This window comes from Capricornis sumatraensis, chromosome 2 (assembly GCF_032405125.1).
Source record: "Capricornis sumatraensis isolate serow.1 chromosome 2, serow.2, whole genome shotgun sequence".
Classification (NCBI taxonomy): domain Eukaryota; kingdom Metazoa; phylum Chordata; class Mammalia; order Artiodactyla; family Bovidae; genus Capricornis; species Capricornis sumatraensis.
This window is the reverse complement of record NC_091070.1, coordinates 186,431,561-186,452,265: the sequence shown is the minus strand read 5'-3', so window position 1 is coordinate 186,452,265 and position 20,705 is coordinate 186,431,561. Positions and strand designations below refer to the sequence as shown.

The 20,705-nt window shown below is 40.9% G+C and overlaps 1 protein-coding gene across 2 annotated transcripts in view; it reads right to left on the bottom strand.

The window, feature by feature from the left end:
* Window positions 1-20,468, bottom strand: part of CYP2J2 (cytochrome P450 family 2 subfamily J member 2) — a 37,569-nt gene extending 17,101 nt beyond the window's left edge. For both annotated transcript variants that reach the window (XM_068966317.1, XM_068966316.1), the window contains exons 1-5: window positions 20,229-20,468; window positions 7,092-7,254; window positions 4,108-4,257; window positions 3,563-3,723; window positions 1,437-1,613 (exon numbers count right to left, since the gene is read on the bottom strand). In XM_068966317.1, the coding sequence (XP_068822418.1) occupies window positions 1,437-1,613; window positions 3,563-3,723; window positions 4,108-4,257; window positions 7,092-7,254; window positions 20,229-20,438 (861 nt within the window). In that variant the 5' untranslated portion in view covers window positions 20,439-20,468. The remainder of the gene's footprint in view (window positions 1-1,436; window positions 1,614-3,562; window positions 3,724-4,107; window positions 4,258-7,091; window positions 7,255-20,228) is intronic.
* Window positions 20,469-20,705: the final 237 nt, after the last annotated feature.

Sequence of the window (20,705 nt, the reverse complement as noted above, 5' to 3'; positions counted from 1 at the left end):
GCCTTGGGTTCCAATATTACTGACACCATTCACTATTTGTATGACTTGAGCAAGTTAATAAACCTTTCTGTGCTTCAGATTCTGTTCCACAAAACAGATATAACAATATTCACCTCTGAAGATGGAATTATGAATTATGTGAGTAGGAAAGGGCACATAGCAATTTTCAATGAATGTTTGTACCAATAACAGAAACAATAACTGAATTTCTCTAATTCTCCTATCTCCCCATTAATCTTTTCCTTTTAGGTTAAACTTTTCTGATTCAAACAGTCATTCCTCATGGCACTCCAGCATCTTTACCACCTTCCTTCAATGTGTCAATGTTCCTCCCTGTGTGGTCCCACACCTGCACATCTTATAGTAAGTGAAGTCTCCTCCTCATAAGAGAAATCAATGCTTCTATTAATGTTATCACAATAAGGTGAAACAAGAGAGGAATTGGAAAGAAATCCATTCTGCCGACTCTGGGAATGAATAATCTGACGGGTCAAAGATGATGACACCAATGCAGTGATATGTTTACCAGAGGGATGACTGCTGCAAAGGCTGTTCATCCCATTTGGCTTTTTTCCTGCTTCTTTCCTACAGTAACATTGAAAAGTGGATGACATAGGGATGAGGGAGGAAGGCAAATGTCTCTCTCATCCGAGCCTAAACTCTGGCATCTGCCTCAGATTTACCTCTGTTCTGCAATGCGGAGCTGGGGGAAGGGGTAGGAGACTGGGCTTTGGTCCAACTAACAATTAAATAATACTTTTTTTTTCCCTTTATGTAAAGGTCCTTCTGATACAGGTAGAGAATGGATTATGAAAAGGCAGTATTTGGTCTTTCTAAAGTCCTTAAGCCAAATACTGTTAAACCTCTGTCTTTATTTCTAATTGTCCCATCAATTTTGAGTTAATGTTATTCCTACATTCTGTGAAGTGCTGCCTCTATTTTCTTCCCCTGTGGTAGGCTGAATAATGACCCACAAAGAAGTCTATGTCCTTAACTCTACAATCTGTGAATTTTATACGGCAGACAAAATTCTGTAGATAGATTGAAATAAGGCTCTTGATAGGAAAATTATCCTGGATTATCCCAGTGGGCCCAATATAATCACAAGGGTCTTTAGGAGAGGGAGGCAAGAAAGTCATAAAGAGCAGATGTGAAGATGGCGGCAGAAAAACATGCTATATTGATGGCTTTGAAGATGGAGGAAGGGGTCATTAGTCAGTCAAGGAGTAAAGGCAGCCTCTAGACTCTGGAAAAGTCCATCAGCAGTTTCTTCCCTAGAGCCTGGCAAGAGCCAGTACTGCCCCCACCTTGACTTGATAAATGTTGGTTGTTTTAAGCTACCAAGTTTGTGGTGACTTCTTACACCAACAAGATATTAGAATCCCTTCATTTGATCTTTAAGAACACTATTCAGGAAAACACACAGGTCCCCTCACCTTTTCTGTCTCTTGGAGGTAAGCATCAATGAAGTCTCTTGCTTCAGCAGGATTCCAGTCTCTCTTGTGGTTTTCAATCATACGGGCAACAAACATCTTCAGTTTCTCCCAGTTACTGAAGAGCCTTTGGTGTGGACCCGGAAGGAAATTCATTATCCTTGGAAAGACATTGTAGAGCTGATGGAACAAATAAAACCATCATGGAGAAAAGGGTGGGTGTGACATTTTTCTACTTCTTAAGATAAGTCCATGGGGTTGCAAAGCATTGAACACGAGAGCGACTGAACAACACGCCAAGGAAACTGTATTCTTTTTCTATCTCTTTTATTTACTTCAGTTTAATCCTTTGAGTCAACCTTGACTCTTCTCTCTCTCAACCCTCTTATTTTCCCTCTGGCAAAGCATTTCAACCCTCCATCCCAAACCCCTTCAGACCAATTTTCACTGCTCCATCTGCTTTGTCATCCTAGTACAAAGCACTAACATTTTTTATCTGGATGCTGTAGCCTCCAGCAGGTTTCCTGATGCTCTCCTTAACCCCCTTCTCAGCCTGTCTTCCACTGAGCTGCCACAGCGATCATTTAACAGTTTAATGAGATCATTTCACTTTTTGACTCTCAACCTGCCAATGACTTTCCAAGATGTTTAGACAGATTCTACATCCTTCTCCTGGCCTGAGCGCCACACGATCTGGCCCCTCACCCTCCTGTTGCCTCCTCTCCTATCACTCCCTGACATCTTACTCTCTCTTACTCTTTCCAGTCCAGCCCCATTGGTCTCTGTGCAAACATAAAAAACACTGTTCTTGTTTAGGACTTTGTATTTGCTATTTCTTTCATCTAGAATGGTTTTCCTCTGAAATCTGTGTAATTCCAGTTGCTTAAGGTGCTACTCAAATGTCACCTATTTGGATCTGTCTTAGCTGATGATCCTACAATTAGCAGCACTTCTGGAACTCTCTTCCCATTCCTTTATTTTGTTTTATATTTTTCCATGACAACTGTCATTAGTATGTGTGTGTATATATATTTGTGTGTATTTGTAAAATATGTATGTTTATCTATGTATATGTATCTAACTATGTATCTACATTCCTATGTATCTAAATATCTATGGTAAATCATATGTGTATTTATTTGTCTGTCCTCAGTATGAGGTAAGCTCAATGTGGGTAAAACATTTTTTACTAAATACAGTAGTTTTGTATATATTTTTTCTAATAATATATGGTAGAAAATAGATAGCATAAGGTAATGGAAAGTTGTCTAGATTTCAAATGTGATAGCTATGGGTTTGACAATTAGGTCTGTTTCTTTCTAGCTATAGTACTTTGCTAATAGTAGTAATAATTATGTGATCTGTATCTACCTAAACTAGCTTCTAATGTGGGCAAAGGTTATTTTCATGATCAAAGGACATGAGATCCATACCACACTTAACACAGAGCCAGTGGAATACTATGTGGATTTGTTTACACATTCCCATATCTGCTTGCATACATCAGGATGATCCATTTCATCTTTAAAGAACTGTTGTAAAAAAATAAATTAACTGAGACAAAGTATGTATAGTTGTCCATCAAAGTGCCTGGTCTACTTTGGATCTCTAAGAAATGCTTTGTACCCCTGCCCTATTGCCTCCTCCTAGCCTCCCAGGATTTTTGTTCCTTGGGAATAGTCAGCCTGGTATCCACTGAAGTCCCATAACTGAACTCAGTTTTCCAGTAATTGGTGCATATGTGAGCAGTAGCATCTAACTCTTTGTGAACCCACAGACTGTAGCCCGCCAGGCTCCTCTGTCCATGGGATTCTTCAGGCAATAATACTGGAGTGGGTTGCCATTTCCTTCTCTAGGGGATCTTCCCAATTCATCTTCAGCATCACCTGCATTGGCAGGTGGATTTTTTTGTTTAACCACTGAACCACCTGGGAAGCCCTCTTTGTCTATAGTCAGTGTTCAACTATGTTACATAAAACATCAAATTCACAGACTGACTTCAGACATGTTTGTCAAAGTCAATTTTAAACAGTTATGTTAGCTTAAGAAAAAAGTAAAAGGAAGAACCCATCTCTGTCTGATATCAGCTCAATGTCCTTCTCCAAGGTAGGAAGTGAGAACCACCTCACCTGGCACCACAACGTTGTCTCTAGGTAGGTGACCTCATCCAGCAGCCTCAGCAGCTCCTGGAACTGATCATCCTGGTAGTCAAACCGCTCCCCAAAGGCGATGGAGCAAATAATATTGGAAACGGCATTGTTGATTTTGAAGTGAGGGTTGAAAGGCTGCCCTGGAAGCAGAAGAAGAGAGAGAGACTTCAGATTGGTTTGTTCCTAGTTTCGAAAGTATATTCTACATGGCATATAACACACTGACTACAGAACTATATCTGAAACTGTGGTCCCAGCACCCTACACAGGTCTGACACACAGCAAGCACTCAGTCAATGCCTGGAAGTCAAATTGATGACCAGGATTTAAAACCAATAATGAGTTTTATACCCATCTTCTTAACACTCAAGCTCCATAATGGCAGTTCATGGTTAGCTGTTCACTGTTATCCCCTAAGAACACAACACAGTCCTGGGCTTAGGACAGACATGCAGGTATTGATGAGCATCTGGTTAGTGAAAGCATGAACCACGGTCCCTGGACCTGTCCTAGGACCTGCTCACCGTTCTTCTCTCCTATTGCTTGGATGAGGAAGGCAACTTCTTCCTGTATGTGTTCCTCTAAGCTTTTCCTTCCTAAACCAAAGTTCCTCAGAGCTGTCAGGGAGAACCTTCTTTGCTCTTTCCATATGTGGCCATTGGACATGATCAAGCCTGGGAAAAAGAAAGCCAACATTATGAAAAGAAAGTCAACAAGACCCATGAGGAACAATGTATCTGACGGAAGGAAGGGGAAGGGCTTTAAGGTGTTTGAAACTATTCAGAGAAATAATCCCAAAGCAATGGATACAATGGCTAGCATTTACTGATTACTCATAATGACAGACCTTTTAGCATTTTTAATGCATTATATAATACTAACAGAACCTCTTTTGAGGTACATCTTATCATAACTGCCAACACTCCCAACAGTTTTGTTGAAAAGGAAACTTAGGTGTAAGAGATAAAATAAACTCTGCAATGTCACAGAGTTAGCAAGCAACTGAACAGGATTGAAATTTAAGTCTGTCTGACTCCAAAGTCCATTTTTGATGACTTGTCATATAAATATATGTAAATATTTGTATCATGCAACAAACTAAGAATGCACTTATGGATTAGACAAAATCCATATTCACAAGGTAAGTCCTTTAGGTGAGATCTTATCTAAGCCTGGCCTTAAAAATAAATGAATCACTCAAGAAAGCATGGAAGAGTGAAAAATCTATGCAGAGCGGACAACACAGGCAAAGGAAAAAAATCCATCTTTGTGTGTTCAATCAATGATCATTTATTTCATAACTCAGGAGAGGTCACCATCCTTTCATTTCTTTACTTCCAGAGTACCCTTCAACTCACTCTCATATCGGACTGTGGCCTCCACCACGACGAGGACATGACCTTCCCTGCTGCCCAGTCCAGGATCCTTTTCAACCTCACCATCATGTGTCAGCAGCATGAGGCACTTCTTTCTTGAAATACTCTCTTCCAATGGTGTCCAGGACACCACATTCTCTAAATTTCCCTCCTTTGTACTCTGAATACAGACAAATTCCTTTATCTTTTGTTAATTCATCTTCTATTGAATTTTGAAATGATGGAGCTCTTCAAGGCTAGGTCTGAAGTCTTTTCTCTTTATCTATATTCCATGTTGGGGGAAACCTCATTCGTTCCTAAAATTTTAAATCTACTGATAGTTAGTATCTATTTCTGTCCCTCAGCACTAGACACATACACAAGTATCTGCTTGACTCTGCAGATTTAAAGGCATTTCACACTCAGCATATCTATAACTGAATTCATTATTTGCTCTATACAACCCCCAGGCCAGCCAACACTTTGTCCTCTTCCACACGTCCCTTCTTTCCTTTACCTACTCATTTGGGTGTCTACCTCAACACCTCACTCTCCCCCTGTCTGGGTCAACATGTCCTATTGGGTTTTCCTCCTGAGAAACTTACACACATGTATCTTCACAGTCACTCTCCTGGTCTAACCTGTTGGACTGCCATTTCTCACCACCTCCCTGGTCTAGGCCAGCACCTCCTCTCACCTAAAATGCTGCAATAGTCGCTTTCTCCCTTTAGCCCATTCTTCACGTTGTAGTTTAGAGAAGTCTTTAAAATGGACCATGTAAGGATGATGATCCCTTTCTATACTGCAACCATGCAGGCGCTTCCATTGTTATTAGGATAAAAAGCAACATCCTTAATTTGCATGAACTATTCCTGTTCGAACTCAGTAGCTTCATCTCCATTTAATCCCTGTGTGGCAACACTGGCCACCTTTCAGGTCCTCCAGTTCAGTGTCCTTCTTCCCACCTCAGAGACTTTTCATACTCCATTCATTCCCTCCACCTGATAGTTTTTTCACTTTATGATATTAATTGTGACTGTGTTAGCTTTTCCTGAGACTCAGGATATTAGACACTCCTAAGAAGTACATTGCGCTCTTATCTTCATTACACTAAGGTCTTAAATTGTTCCAGTAACTGATACTGTTTTCCTGAATGAAATGTAAGTTACAGAAAAATAAGGACTTTGTCATTCTCCTCACTGTTCTGTCACTGGTACCTACCACCAGGCTTCATATGGCAAGTAAGCACAGTGAATGGATGTAGAGTTAATGGGAAAAATATTTCAAAGAGAAATTGAGAAGCACCTGAATAATATGGTGCTTTCGTAGAATATATTTGAGCTTTTCGTTTAGATTTTTAAACGTGTGAATTTAATAATCATTTTAAGTATTTATGCTAAACCCCTCTTTTTTCTTTTCAGTGATTTTACTTATTTATGGCTCTGCTGGGTCTTCAGTGCTACAGGCTTTTGTCTAGTTGGGACAAGCAGGGGCTGCTCTCCAGTTGCAGTGCACCAGCTTCTCACTGTGGTGGTTTCTCTTTTTGCAGAGCACAGCTTCAGTATTTGCACAGGCTTAGCTGCTCCGCAGTATGTGGGATCTTCCCGGAAGAATCCACGTCTCCTACACTGGCTGGCAGATTCTTTACCACTGAGCCACCAGGGAAACCCCAAACCCTCCTAACAAAAACGGAAGGCTCGAGATATCTTGTAAGGCACAGCCTTAACAACAGACCACAAGAAGTGAGACGCAAGAAGGGATCACATAATCAAGAGGGGGAGGAAGCTGATCCATATCCATTTTCCTAGGGGAACAGATCTGAGTGGAGAAAGAGAGCCTGAGAATTCATTGCCTTTCCTCTGCTTAAAAACACATCACATCACCGAGTGAATGAGGATACTTATTTATTAAAGCATCCAGAGTGAGTTCATGCAGGTGATGTCGCTTTGCTCAAATCCCTGACATGAGGGTGGACCCTGCCAGGTGCCCTGAGGAGGTACCTTCAACAGGGAAATGTGGGCACTCAGCTTCCTTAAGGGGCAGGAACTTATGAGGGGCCTAGTCCCTGGGAGTGTTGGAGAATTACAGAAACAAAAGTACCTTTCACAGACTATAAGAGTATCAAACGTACACATCTTATATTAGAAACTTACCATTTTCCTTAAAAACACGTTCTCGAATAGGGGTTATGGGGCGGTTCACAAAGTTTTGGTCCTGGTGGACAAGGACTTCTTTGATTAAGGGCAATCCAGTTATAACGACTGAAGGCAAGTCACCGAGTTCCAGGCTAAAAAGGTTCCCGTATTTCTTCACAAACTAAAAAATAGTAAAAATAGTCATAGAATATGCACATGTCTGTGTATCATGGAATGTAGAGTATGTTTGGCTGTGGGAACTTGGATGGGGACAGGAAGGGTGTGTGTGTGTGTGTGTGTGTGTGTGTGTGTGTGTGTGTGTGTGTGTGTGTGTGTGTGTGTGTGTGTGTGCATCCATGTTATGCACCCAGGTTTGATGGGGATGTTTCTGTTTCCAATTCTCCTCGTCTCAACTAGCCTCAGGTCGAATCTACCATAGGACGTGGACATCCCTTATAAACATTCATTCATATGTTCGACTTCCTTGAATTGAGTATCCACCATTTGTCCTGAGAACAAGGCATAAAGATTTAACAAGATAAACAAGGTATCTAACCTCAAGTATCTTCGTGTCTAGTAAAGGGCAGAATTCAGTCCATGTGCCTTACCAGAGAAGGCAGAGATGTGGTTAGTGAACATGGCCTTCTTAGTAAATCACATCTGCTTAACCAGGAGAGAATATCCTTTTCCTCAACATGTTTTAGGTGACAGAAAATTCATCATAAGGCTGGGAGAAGAGCACACTGATTCTGGAGCTGAGTGTAAGTCTTAACTCTGTGGCTGATTAGCTGTGAGCTCCAGGGAAAATTGCTTAGTTTTTTCTTTTTTTTTTTGAGTCTCAGTTCCCCAGTTGTAAAGTGAGAAAATAATTCTTTCCCTCAAAGGATTCTATGGAGAAAAATGAGAACAGAAATGTGAAAGGCACTTTGTTCCCTGGTCCCTGGCAGATAGCCACTAGAGTTTCTGGGGAATGAATGGGCTCTGTGTGCAAAGGGATGTGGGTGTGCTTGTTCATGGTGAAAGATAGGACAAGAGGACAGAGATGATGTGGGGAGAAAGGCCCTGGTGGTCACAGACAACCACATCTACCGAGTGCCTTTCATAACTACCTTTCATGTTCTGTCTCATTTAACCTACAACTGCCCTGTGGCAGTAATGATTTTCCTGGTCTTTCAGCAAGAAGTAACTTGGCCAAGGTTGCAAAGCTATTGCACGTTGGTGAAACTTTCCAGGCATTATGTAAGATTTAAGGACAAAGCCATTGACCTGGGATGGTGATAGGAACTTAGAGTTTAGTGGATGTGAGAGAAAGAATGTGAGGCTGAGGGTGAGGGATCTGGGGGAGAGGACAGAGAGAGAATGGAAGAGTGGGTGGGTGGGTCAGGAGTGTACACAAATGTGCAGGTATGTGCAAATATGACTTGGATTGCAGTCAACAGTCATTAATCAATGTCTTCCCTGATATGTTTACTCAAGACAGCAATCTAGATAGGCCCTGCCTCTGCCCCCAGTATGCAGGGCTGTGTCCTGCTGCAGGCTGTGATATCAAACAGAAGCACGTATTTCCTCCACGTGTCGATGGCCCCATCTCCCCACCTGCCATGACTGATGCTCCCCCATGTCACTCCAAATGCCCTGGACCCCACTGCCCCATCAAAGAAGATACCATGGATTTAGTCTCATTCCACCACCCTGCTCCCATGCTAAAGGCCAAGCCTGAACTCAGTCCTTCCATCGTTCTTTTGGTCCAGTCTTCCAGCTGTGTTTGCTCATCACCAGTACAGTAAGTCTGTCTTGTTATAAAGAGAAGAGCCAGGATTCCATCTGAGTCTGGTCTGCCTTTAAAGTACATGTCTTTGTTCTAAGAAATGGCAGGAATGGGTCTCTTAAATCAAGACATTTTATTTCACTGTGCTGAATGCCTGGATGAACTTCTTAGGTTTTACTTTAGAAAGGATTTCTTGACTATTTTAGAATATACAGTAAAAATATTTTGGGAATGGCTGAAAATCTCAGTTTAAACTAAAGAACTCCTACTGACAATGGATACAATCTGGAACCTCACTCAGCTTGTTCTTGGAAGGGATTAGGCATTCCATTAGTGTTTACTGAAATGAACTTCTACAGAGTTCTATCACTTAGAACTTTCTGCCCAAGTATATTTCTAGTTCAACAGAACTAGATCAAACATTTTTATGGTGTGATCAACAGTGTAAAAGTGGATACATCAAATGACCTCCTGCAGTCCTGTACCAATGATGGTGATGTCTACCAATTCGTAAGTAACCATGCCAGTCACTGTGCCAATGGCTTTACTTGGAGGTAAACTTAAGTCCCAGTGTCATCTGAGATTTTGTAAGATAGAGAATACACTTCAATGTACAACAATAAACAAGTTGTTAAGAAAGGGACAGTATAAGGGAAAAAAGAGGTTAAAAATATGGTTGTTGGTCTCCTACACTGTTGGTGGGGACGTAAGAAGGCCCAGTCACTATGGAAAACAGTACAGCGTTTCCTTAAAAAACTTAACATAGTGTTGCCATATGACCAGCAATCCTACTCCTGCCATACTTTTGGACAAAACCATAACTCAAAACAATACATGCACCCTTATGTTCACAGCAGCTCTATTCACAATTGCTGAGACATGGAAACTACCTAGATGTCCATCGGCAGATGAATGGCTAAAGAAAAGGTGGTATCTATATACGATGAACTACTACTCAGTTATAAAAAGAACGAAATAATGCCATTTGTGGCAACATGGATGGACCTAGAGAATGTCATACTAAGTGAAGTAAGTTAGAAAAAGACAAATACCATATGGTATCACTGATATGTGGAATCTAAAATATAACGTAAATGAAGTGAAGTGAAGTGAAGTGAAGTCACTCAGTCGTGTCTGACTCTTTGCGACCCCATGGACTGTAGCCTATCAGGCTCCTCCGGCCACGGGATTTTCCAGGCAAGAGTGCTGGAGTGGATTGCCATCTCCTTCTACAAAACAGAAACAGACTTGGACATAGAGAACAGATGTGTGGTTGCCGAGGTGGGGCATGGGAGACGGATGGAGTGGGGATTTAGGATTAGCAGATGCAAACTATTATACATAGGGTGGAAAAACAACAAGGTCCTGCAGTATAACACAGGGAACTATATTCAATATCCTGTGATAAACCATAGTGAAAAAGAATATCAAAAAGAATATTTATATATAAATAAGTGTATATATATATAAACTGAATCATTTTGCTGTATAGTAGAAATTAACACAGCAGTGTGAAAAAGGTGGTTCAGGAGGCTAAAACAGGCTTAAGAAATGAAAACAGAAAAATAAACAGAAAAGGAATAGCATAGTAGCTATAAGAGGCAAATCAAAGTGATAGGTTACAGGAAATTTCATATGAAGGATAAAATTCCCACATGTAAGATTAAGCACTTAAATAATAAAATAGAGCAAAATAAATGTTTAGGACAAAAAACTTAGAAGTGTTGAGTTGGTGAGACAAGACACTGAACCATGAAATATAAAGTTGAGGAAGATACTACTTTATCTAATTTCTTAAACCCAAAAACCAATAGACAAAGACACAAAAAGAGAAGAGGAAAAAAGGAAGAGTGCACCAATTCTTACTCCCACTAGCAGTGACAGCATCTGCGCTCTAATACTCACCGGCAAGTGTGTGTATGTGTGTGTGTGTGTTTGGAGGCGGGCTGGACACAAGGAGGACTAAGATTCTCTCTTACTTATTAAATTATATTTCAAAATGTGTCACTCAATGTATTTGTATTGCTTTTATAATTAAAAAGTGCTTCTATCCAATAAAGCACAAAAAAGAAACATAAGGACATAGGAAATAAAACTTCATGGCATTTTATACAATTTTTTAAGCAATAAAATCATTTGAATATAGAGTATGTCATGGATCTGGTAAAGGAAAATCCTTTACATGTGAATACATTTATGCATAAATGCAGTTCACCAGTCCCCTGAGGTCCACAAACTCCTGCTAAGAATACTGGTCTAACTGGTAGTTCTTGGGATTATATTAGGTTTCTGAGAACAGCCTGTGGAAATCAAATTCAAGTTCAATCCAACAGGTTTTTATGAACTGGTTTGGAGTTGTCAGGTACCTTCTGACATTGCTATGTTATATGTGGGGGCAATACACAGACCACTATGCAATGGTGTTTTCCTGAAGTGTCAAAGCTTCCTGGGGAAGGCTGACTGCAGAAAAAAACTAATGCATAGAAGATGATATATATTACCATTCTGGGGCAAAGGGTATGAAGCTATGGAAAGAGGAGAACAATTTCCACTCAAGATATGGGAGAAAGTGTCCAAGAGGACATGATATTTGGGCCAAACTGTAAATGAAGGTCAGGGTACCGGCAAAAGGACATGTATTGTGAAGGCAAAGATTTTAGACTGTGGGAACGGCATACACAAATGCAAAGACAGGGAATCATGGGCTTTCAGGAACAAGTGAGCTCTCTTTTCTGACTACACTATAGGTTCATTAAAGAGCACAAACCCTATGGTAGGTCAAGGCCCATTGCTGGGGGTATAGGCCCTGAAGTTTAAGATGCCCCCAATCTAATGGAGCATACAGATAAGTAAACAGTTCTTATTAGTATTACCATTCTATACAATAAATTATCAAATGGGGGAAAGTAGGTAACACATAAGGGGGCCAGAGACTAGCATACATTCCTGGAAACAAACAAACAAACACCTTTTTGTTTATGTAGGAAGAGGGGAAACAAGCCTGACAAGATACTGCGAACTAGACCAAGAATATCTTAATGTCAAGTGAAATAATTTGGATCTTGTTTTGTTTCTAGGTAGAAAACTGAATGAAAGGTAAGGGCTGCTGCTGCTGCTGCTAAGTCACTTCAGTCGTGTCCGACTCTGTGTGACCCCATAGACGGCAGCCCACCAGGCTCCCCTGTCCCTGGGATTCTTCAGGCAAGAACACAGGCGTGGGTTGCCATTTCCTTCTCCAATGCATGAAAGTGAAAAGTGAAAGTGAAGTCGCTCAGTCGTGTCTGACTCTTCGCGACCCGATGGACCACAGCCTACCAGGCTCCTCTGTCCATGGGATTTTCCAGGCAAGAGTACTGGAGTGGGGTGCCATTGCCTTCTCCAGAGGTAATGGCAGTGAATGCTTAAGAACATGGATTTTGAAGTTATACAAATCTGTATCCAGCTTCTGCTTGTTACTTTCTATGTGGTTTTTGCTTCAGTTATTTACCTTCTCTCTTTCCCAGTTTTCAAATCTATAAAATGGGGGCTATTACTAGTTTCCATCTTTGGGATGGTGGTGATAAGTAACCACAATACTAAAATAAATAATAAAATTATTTATTGTTATTGATATATTTGAGAGTGTATTTTAGCAAAATGACTCTGGTTAGATCTGGACAAAGGAATGGAGAGGAAGTGGCCAGAGAGTAGATGGATGAAGCCCATACAGCAATCAGGCCAGACAAGTGAGGCCTGGTATGCAACCAATGACTGGTTTTTCCTTGAATCTGTTACTATAAGTTTTTGAAAAAGGTGGGGGTGGGTGGTAGATATAGGAAGACGCATCAACTATGCACTAAGCACCTTGGTAATAAACTGATATTCAGGAACTTATTAGGTTCTTATAATAATCCTATAATGCATTCTTTGTTTTCAGAAAAAGAGGCAAAGAGATAGCACAGCTGATGGGTATAAAATTGGGCTCGTTATAGCTCAGTTTGTCTCATCTTTAAATGAAAGCTTATGAAGATATTATCTCTCTTCTTCTGAGTGACAGACTCCCTAAAGATTAGTTGGCCACATGACATCCCAATTAAAACCCACATTTCCAAGCTTCTCCAGGTGAGGCCAGTGAGACACCTGACAATGGGAGCAGGGGTGATATGTGCATCTTCTGGGTGATGTTCTTACAGGAAAGTTGCTTCTCACCACCTCCCTCTTCCCCTTTTCACGGAATGGACCTTATGCACGATGATGTCGTAGGATGAGATCAATAAGACAGAAAGAACTGCGGTTTCTAGATGACCTTGTGGTACAAAGCAGTCTTCCAATCCTGGTCTTCTGGCCTATATCTGAACTTACTTGTGTGAGAGAGATAAATTTCAATTTTTTTTTTTTTTTTAGACGATTGTATTTTGGGGCCTTTTTTATTACAAGCAGCTCCATGTATATACTCACTAATACATTTATTTACCTTATCTACAGTTCTCCCACTTCAGTCCAATAAGATTCTCTCTTACTTAAAAACATGCTCCTACAATAAGCCATGTAGCTGTGGTACAGAAAGTTCAGAAAAAGGAGAAAAAATAAGAGTGGTTCATGGTTCCCATCATGCCATATAAATTGGCCAGTTTCTTCACTGCCCTCTCACTTCATTTTACCTGATGTCACTTCCCCCATTTAAAAATCTCCTGTCTACTTTACTCCATATAACCTCTTGCCTAAGATTCCTTTCCAGTTCAGCCAAATTCAACATTCTACAGGCGCTGTCCCCATTGCTTCCCATTCATAGTGATCCCACATAATGACATCTCACCTGGTTTACCACAAAGTTTATACCATACATTTCATCATACACTGTTTTGTACTGTGTCTGTCATATGATAGTTCAGTTCAGTCACTCAGTCGTGTCCGACTGTTTGCGACCCCATGAATTGCAGCACGCCAGGCCTCCCTGTCCATCACCAACTCCCGGAGTTCACTCAGACTCACGTCCATCGAGTCCATGATGCCATCCAGCCATCTCATCCTCTGTCGTCCCCTTCTCCTCCTGCCCCCAATCCCTCCCAGCATCAAAGTCTTTAATGAGTCAACTCTTTGCATGAGGTGGCCAAAGTACTGGAGTTTCAGCTTTAGCATCATTCCTTCCAAAGAAATCCCAGGGCTGATCTCCTTCAGAATGGACTGGTTGGATCTCCTTGCAGTCCAAGGGACTCTCAAGAGTCTTCTCCAACACCACAGTTCAAAAGCATCAATTCTTCAGCGCTCAGCCTTCTTCACAGTCCAACTCTCACATCCATACATGACCATATGAGGAAAAACCATAGCCTTGACTAGACGGACCTTAGTCAGCAAAGTAATGTCTCTGCTTTTGAATATGCTATCTAGGTTGGTCATAACTTTTCTTCCAAGGAGTAAGTGTCTTTTAATTTCATGGCTGCAATCACCATCTGCAGTGATTTTGGAGCCCACAAAAATAAAGTCTGACACTGTTTCCACTGTTTCCCCATCCATTTCCCATGGAGTGATGGGACCGGATGCCATGATCTTCGTTTTCTGAATGTTGAGCTTTAAGCCAACTTTTTTCACTCTCCTCTTTCACTTTCATCAAGAGGCTTTTGAGTTCCTCTTCACTTTCTGCCATAAGGGTGGTGTCATCTGCATATCTGAGGTGATTGATATTTCTCCCAGCAATCTTGATTCCAGCTTGTGTTTCCTCCAGTCCAGCGTTTCTCATGATATACTCTGCATAGAAGTTAAGTAAGCAGGGTGACAATATACAGCCTTGACGTACTCCTTTTCCTATTTGAAACCAGTCTGTTGTTCCATGTCCAGTTCTAGCTGTTGCTTCCTGACCTGCATACAGATTTCTCAAGAGGCAGGTCAGGTGGTCTGGTATTCCGATCTCTTTCAGAATTTTCCACAGTTTATTGTGGAAAATTATTTATTTGAGTACAAATAAATACAAGTACAAATTTGAGTTTGTACTTGTACAAACTCTACAAAATCCTGATTTCTACAACTCTACAAAGTCAAAGGCTTTGGCATAGTCAATAAAGCAGAAATAGATGTTTTTCTGGAACTCTCTTGCTTTTTCCATGATCCAATGGATGTTGGCAATTTGACCTCTGGTTCTTCTGCCTTTTCTAAAACCAACTTGAACATCAGGAAGTTCATGGTTCATGTATTGCTGAAGCCTGGCTTGGAGAATTTTGAGCATTACTTTACTAGCATGTGAGATAAGTGCAATTGTGCGGTCGTACGATAAGCACTTTATAAATGTCTGTTGCATAAATGAACCCATGAATAAGCCAATTACCCTCTACCTATAGCATGAAAAGTCAGATAGCATCAGTAGAGAATAAGTATATGAGTCAAATAATCATGTGTCCAAGGCCTTGTTTGGCCATTACCTAGGCTGAATAACTTAGCTTAACTGCTTTACTATTTTCAGCCTGTTTCCTCAGTGGTAAAATGGAAACATCAAAAGATTCCTAACTTGTGTTCCTTTTGTGAAGATTAAATGAAAATGAATCCACAGACAAGACTTAGCAGCTAGTTAATGTTAAGTGCCTGCTCTGTTGCTCAGTCATGTCCAACTCTCTGCAATCCCTGGACTGTAGCCCACCAGGCTCTTCTGTCCATGAGATTTTCCAGGTAAGAATACTGGAGTGGGTTGCCATTTCCTCTTCCAGGGGATCTTCCCAACCCAGGAATTGAACCCACATCTCCTGCGGCTCCTGCATTGGCAGGCAGATTCTTTATCACTGAGCCACCTGCAAAGCCCTGTTAATATTACAGCAGATAGTTAATGATAGGTACTGGTAGATAGGTAAGTAAAGATATATAGGTAATGATAGATAATGATAAGTGCTTAATGTTTCCAAATTGCTTGAATGCAAATTTAATTATAGCCAAATCACATTATTTAAACTCTATTTTTTACAACCAGAAATATTTAATTGCAAACTTATATAAAATAAAACAACACTTCTGATGAAAAATCTTTTGCCAGAGATAAGGCCCTAGGCTCAGTATCATCCTTGGCCAGTTTTATGATATGAGGCAAATCATTTAACCTCTCTAGTCATATCTACCTTAACAGTAAAACAAGGGCACAGATCAAGTTTCTGATTTCAGACAAGAGTGAGTAAAAGCATCCCATTTTACTCCTCCTCAGCATCATGATACTAACTGGCACATAAAAAATTAACACCAATAAAGCCCTGTTCTTTGTAGCTAATGAACCAGATAAAGAGTGGTCCACCAGGACAGAATATACCATAAGAGATGTAACCCTCCCCCATCCTGATGGAAAGCTACAGTACTAACGATGCATGAAAACTTGCCTTCATCCTGTCTCTGCATCCTGTCTTCATCCTGCCTCTACAGCAAGGCGGTACTTCTTCCCTACTGAGTTTGTAAGCTGAATTGTAACTATCTCACCCCTGAACTGCAGAAAAGAGACTCCTTGAAGGAGTCAGTGGGCAAAATCCTGATTTCTACAACTCTACAAAAATAAGGAGGTACCCATATTCCATGGAGATAATATGGTTAGATTACTGACTTCTCCCCACCCCCTGCAGTAAGGAAGAGGCTACCCTACTCAGAGGGGCCCCAGTCTTTTGTCCCCATCCTCATTCTCTCCAGCCTGCACCGAGGAGAATGTGGGTTAGAGTCCTATTGAGGTAAACAATATATAAGTGGAGTAGACCAATACAGCACTGCAAAGGCTTTATAACCTAAATTGATACTTGAACCACAATTCACAAAAGTAAACATTCTAAACATAGGCAGGTTGACTATCTGCAAAAATAAAAGAGTCATGTAGCAAAATACACAAAATGTCCAGAGTATAGTCCAAAATTACTCATGTTATCAAGAACCAGAGAAATCTCAAAGTGAATGAGTTGAAACCAATACTGAGATTATAAAGATGCTGTAATTACAGATTAAAGACTTTAAACCAGCTATTGAAAATATGTTTTGATAAACAATTACACTCTTGAAAAAATTTTAAATAGAAAATCTTAACCAAGAGCCAGAAAATACACATATGAACAGAAAAGAAATTTTAGAATTGAAAATAATAACTAAACAAAAACTCATTAGAGCAATTCAATGGCAAAGTGGTAATGATGGGATAATCAGTCAAACGGAAGACATCAGCAGGAAGTGTCCAATCCGAACAACACAGAGAAAATAGACTGAGAAGAGATAAAAAACTGAGCTTCAGGGACTGATATTAGAATAGGAGAAGATCTATCACTTGTGTCGTCAGTGCCAAAGAGTACCAGAAGGAAAAAACATGGACTTGAAAAAATATTTGAAGGAATAAAGGCTGAAAAATTCTCAAATTTGGTACTACTAAAACTGACTGAGGCAAGAAGTTGTGAGTGAATCCAATAAATCCAAAGAATTCAACACTAAGGCATATAACTGAATTTCTGAAATCTAAAAACTAAGAAAACCTAGCTTTCAAAGCATGTAGAAGAAAACAATTCCTTACTTATGGGGAACAACAGTTCAAATTACAGCAGATTTCTCATGAGGAACCCTAGTTCCTAGGCCAGAAAGAAGTAGCAGTACATTTTCAAGGGTTTAATAAAAGAAACCGTCAACCTAGAATTCTATATCCAGTGATAATACACTTCAGAAACGAAGGTGAAATGAAAACATTCTGAGATGAAGGAAAGCTAATTTTTTTTCAGCAGACCAGTTCTAAAAGAATGGCTAAAGAAAGTTCTTCAGAGAAATGGGTAAACACAGTAGACTAATCTTGAATTTAACACACTGTGCTTGACAGTTAAAAGAAAAATTATAATACTGTCTGAGGTGGTTCTCAGTGTATATAGAGACAATATTTAAGATAATTTATATATTACAAAGTGGGGGAAGGTAAAGGGACCTAAAGAGGTTTAAGATGTGTGTCTTCTACCTGAAGTGGTAAACCAAGATACTTACTGAATAAGTTCTGTATGCATAGCATGTAATCTTTACAGCAAGCATTCAAAAAAAACAATACAAAGAAACATACTCAAAACACTATGGATAAATGAAAATGGAGTTCTAAAAAAATATTCCAGTGACCTACAGAAAGAGAGGAAAGGAGAAAAAACAAAGAGTAAAAAACAAGATGAGTGAAAAAACAAAGTGAAAAATAGGAAACAAATAATAAATTGGCAGACTTAAGTTTTAACAAATCAATAATTACATTAAATATAAATGATCTAAACTCATCAATTAAATGTTTGATATTAGAAGCATGAACAAAAATTTACCCACGTATATGTTTCAAATATAATGATATAAGCAGGTTAAAAGTAAATAAGTAGAGAAGCATATACTATGTAAATATTAATCAAAAGAGAGCTGAGAGCTGGTGTGGCTATACTATATCAGATAAAGTAAAATTCAGGGAAAGAAAATTACCAGAGAAAAAGAGGGACATTACCTAATAACAAACAAGATAACAAATTCACAAAGATGACATAACAATTTTAGTGCATATGTGCCAAATAAAAGAGCTGTGAAACACATACAAGAAAACTACCAGAACTGAATAGATACACAGAGAAAACTGTAATTATAAGTTGCAGACTTCAACAAGCCTCTCCTAGTAACTGATAGAATTAGTAGGTAAAAAGTCAACAAGGGTTCAGGAGCACTAAACGACTGATTCATCTAATAAGGTCTAACTGAGATGTAGTACAGAACATTCCACTCAACAAGAACAGAATGCATTTTTTTCCAAGTATGTATGGACTCTATCTTGGGTCAACTTTAACATACTTTTTTCAAAGTTGAAATCAGATATGTTCTCTGACCATAATGGATTCCAACTGGAAATCATTAACAGAAAGAAAACAGGAAAATCTGCCAATACTTGGAAGTTAAATAACATATTTATTAAACAGAGGTACAGGCTTAGACTCCTTAGAAAAGACCCTGATGCTGGGAAAGATTGAAGGCAGGAGGAGAGGGGGTGACAGAGGATGAGATGGGTGGATGGCATCACCCACTCGATGGACATGAGTTTGAGCAAGCTCCGGGAGTTGGTGATGGACAGGAAAGCCTAGCGTGCTTCAGTCCATGGGGGTCGCAAAGAGTTGGAAATGACTGAGCAACTAACTGAACTGAACTGACAGGTTAAGGAGACAAGCTTTAAAATTATGGAGACAAATCGTCATTTAAACGGTACCAACTGTGTATTTCTTCCAGAAAGTTGATAAAAACCTTCTCTATCTGAACTTGAGTTTATATTACAAACTTGTGTTTAAAGTGCTCCAGGCATTCAAGGGGAACTGTTATTTGTTGGGAACCTATAATAAGCGGTGTTAGTATTGACCATTCACTGTTTTATTTAATGTTCGCAAACATCAATCACAGTGCTGTCTGTCAGCAAGATACCTAGGATGAAAGGCAGGGAAGCAGCCGAAGGTGCTTGAGAAAGTGCTTTTATGTTGGAGGAAATATTAAGGAATTCAGAATGGCCACAATTAGGGAGCCCTGATGGGAGATGATTATAAAGAAATGGAAAGAGGTTACAAGAAGGGTTTCAAGTAGCTCCCGGCATCTTGCGTGCCAAGTCGCTTCAGTCCTGTCCGACTCTGTGCGACCCCATGGACTGTAGGCTGCCAGGCTCCTCTGTCCATAGGATTCTCCAGGCAAGAGTTCTAGAGTGGATTGCCATGCTCTCCTCAAGTAGCTCCCTAAGGAACAAGAACTCTGGGAAGCAGCAGGGATCACTAACAAAATCTAAGCAAAGGGGTGACATTTAAAAATGATGAGTGAGTGTGGACTGCTGGCTGAGGAGGCTAACTGTGAGGGGGCTCAATCCTTGTGGAGTTAGGAGCAATTCAGTCGAAAAATGGTAAGGATTTAGATAGTATTTATCACCATTTTACCGAGTGGCAAAATACGGGATTTTTTTCCCCAAGGATAATATTAAAAAGATAAACTGATCATATTATAAATAGAAAGTCCCAATAGTATGTAACAAGGCTTTCAGTTAAATGACTTAGAGAACGCATCTTATCTAACACACTCAATAGTAAACAGTTAACGATGTTTCACCCAGGGAAATCACGGGTGGTGTAATCATGCCAGTCACTGAGGAAAAGAGAGAGGTTCAAAGCAGGGTGTAGTCGGGTGCCCGCTTCAGCCTTCACCCCGCATCTTATCTAACACATTCAATAGTAAACAGTTAACGATATTTCACCCCGGAAAATCACGGGTGGTGTAATCATGCCAGTCACTGAGGAAAAGAGAGAGGTTCAAAGCAGGGTGTAGTCGGGTGCCAGCTTCAGCCCGCTTCAACCCCCATCCTCCCGCCCTCGGTACCCGGAATGGCCCCTGTCCCGCAGGTCAGGGTCAGGACGCGCGCGGGCACCTTCGCCCGCTCCTACCCGCTGGAGCGACAGGTGCCCCTGCTCAAAGTCCAGTTGGAAGAAGTTGCCTACGAAGGGCAGGCGCGGGGGCCCCGGCGGGTAGTTCTTTGGACGCTGCCTTTTGAGGAGATCACTCAAGAGGAGAAAGACGACGGTCCCCAGCAGGACAGTGCCAGGACGGAGCGCGGTCCAGAAGGCAGCCGCCAGGGAGCCCAACGCCTCCAACATGGCTGCGCTGGCCCAGCTTCCGCGGTCCCAGCCGGCGGAGGTCCCTGCGGGGCTCTGCCGCCCAGCTGCCAGCACCGCCCTCCTTCCCCGGCTGCCCCGCCCCGCCCCGCCCCTCCGGGTCTGTCTGTCTGCAGCTCCCCTCCCCTCGCTGCCGCCTCGCCGCCCCTCTGCTGCTAAGTCGCTTCAGTCGTGTCCGACTCTTTGCGACCCCATAGACGGCAGCCCACCAGGCTCCCCCGTCCCTGGGATTCTCCAGGCAAGAACACT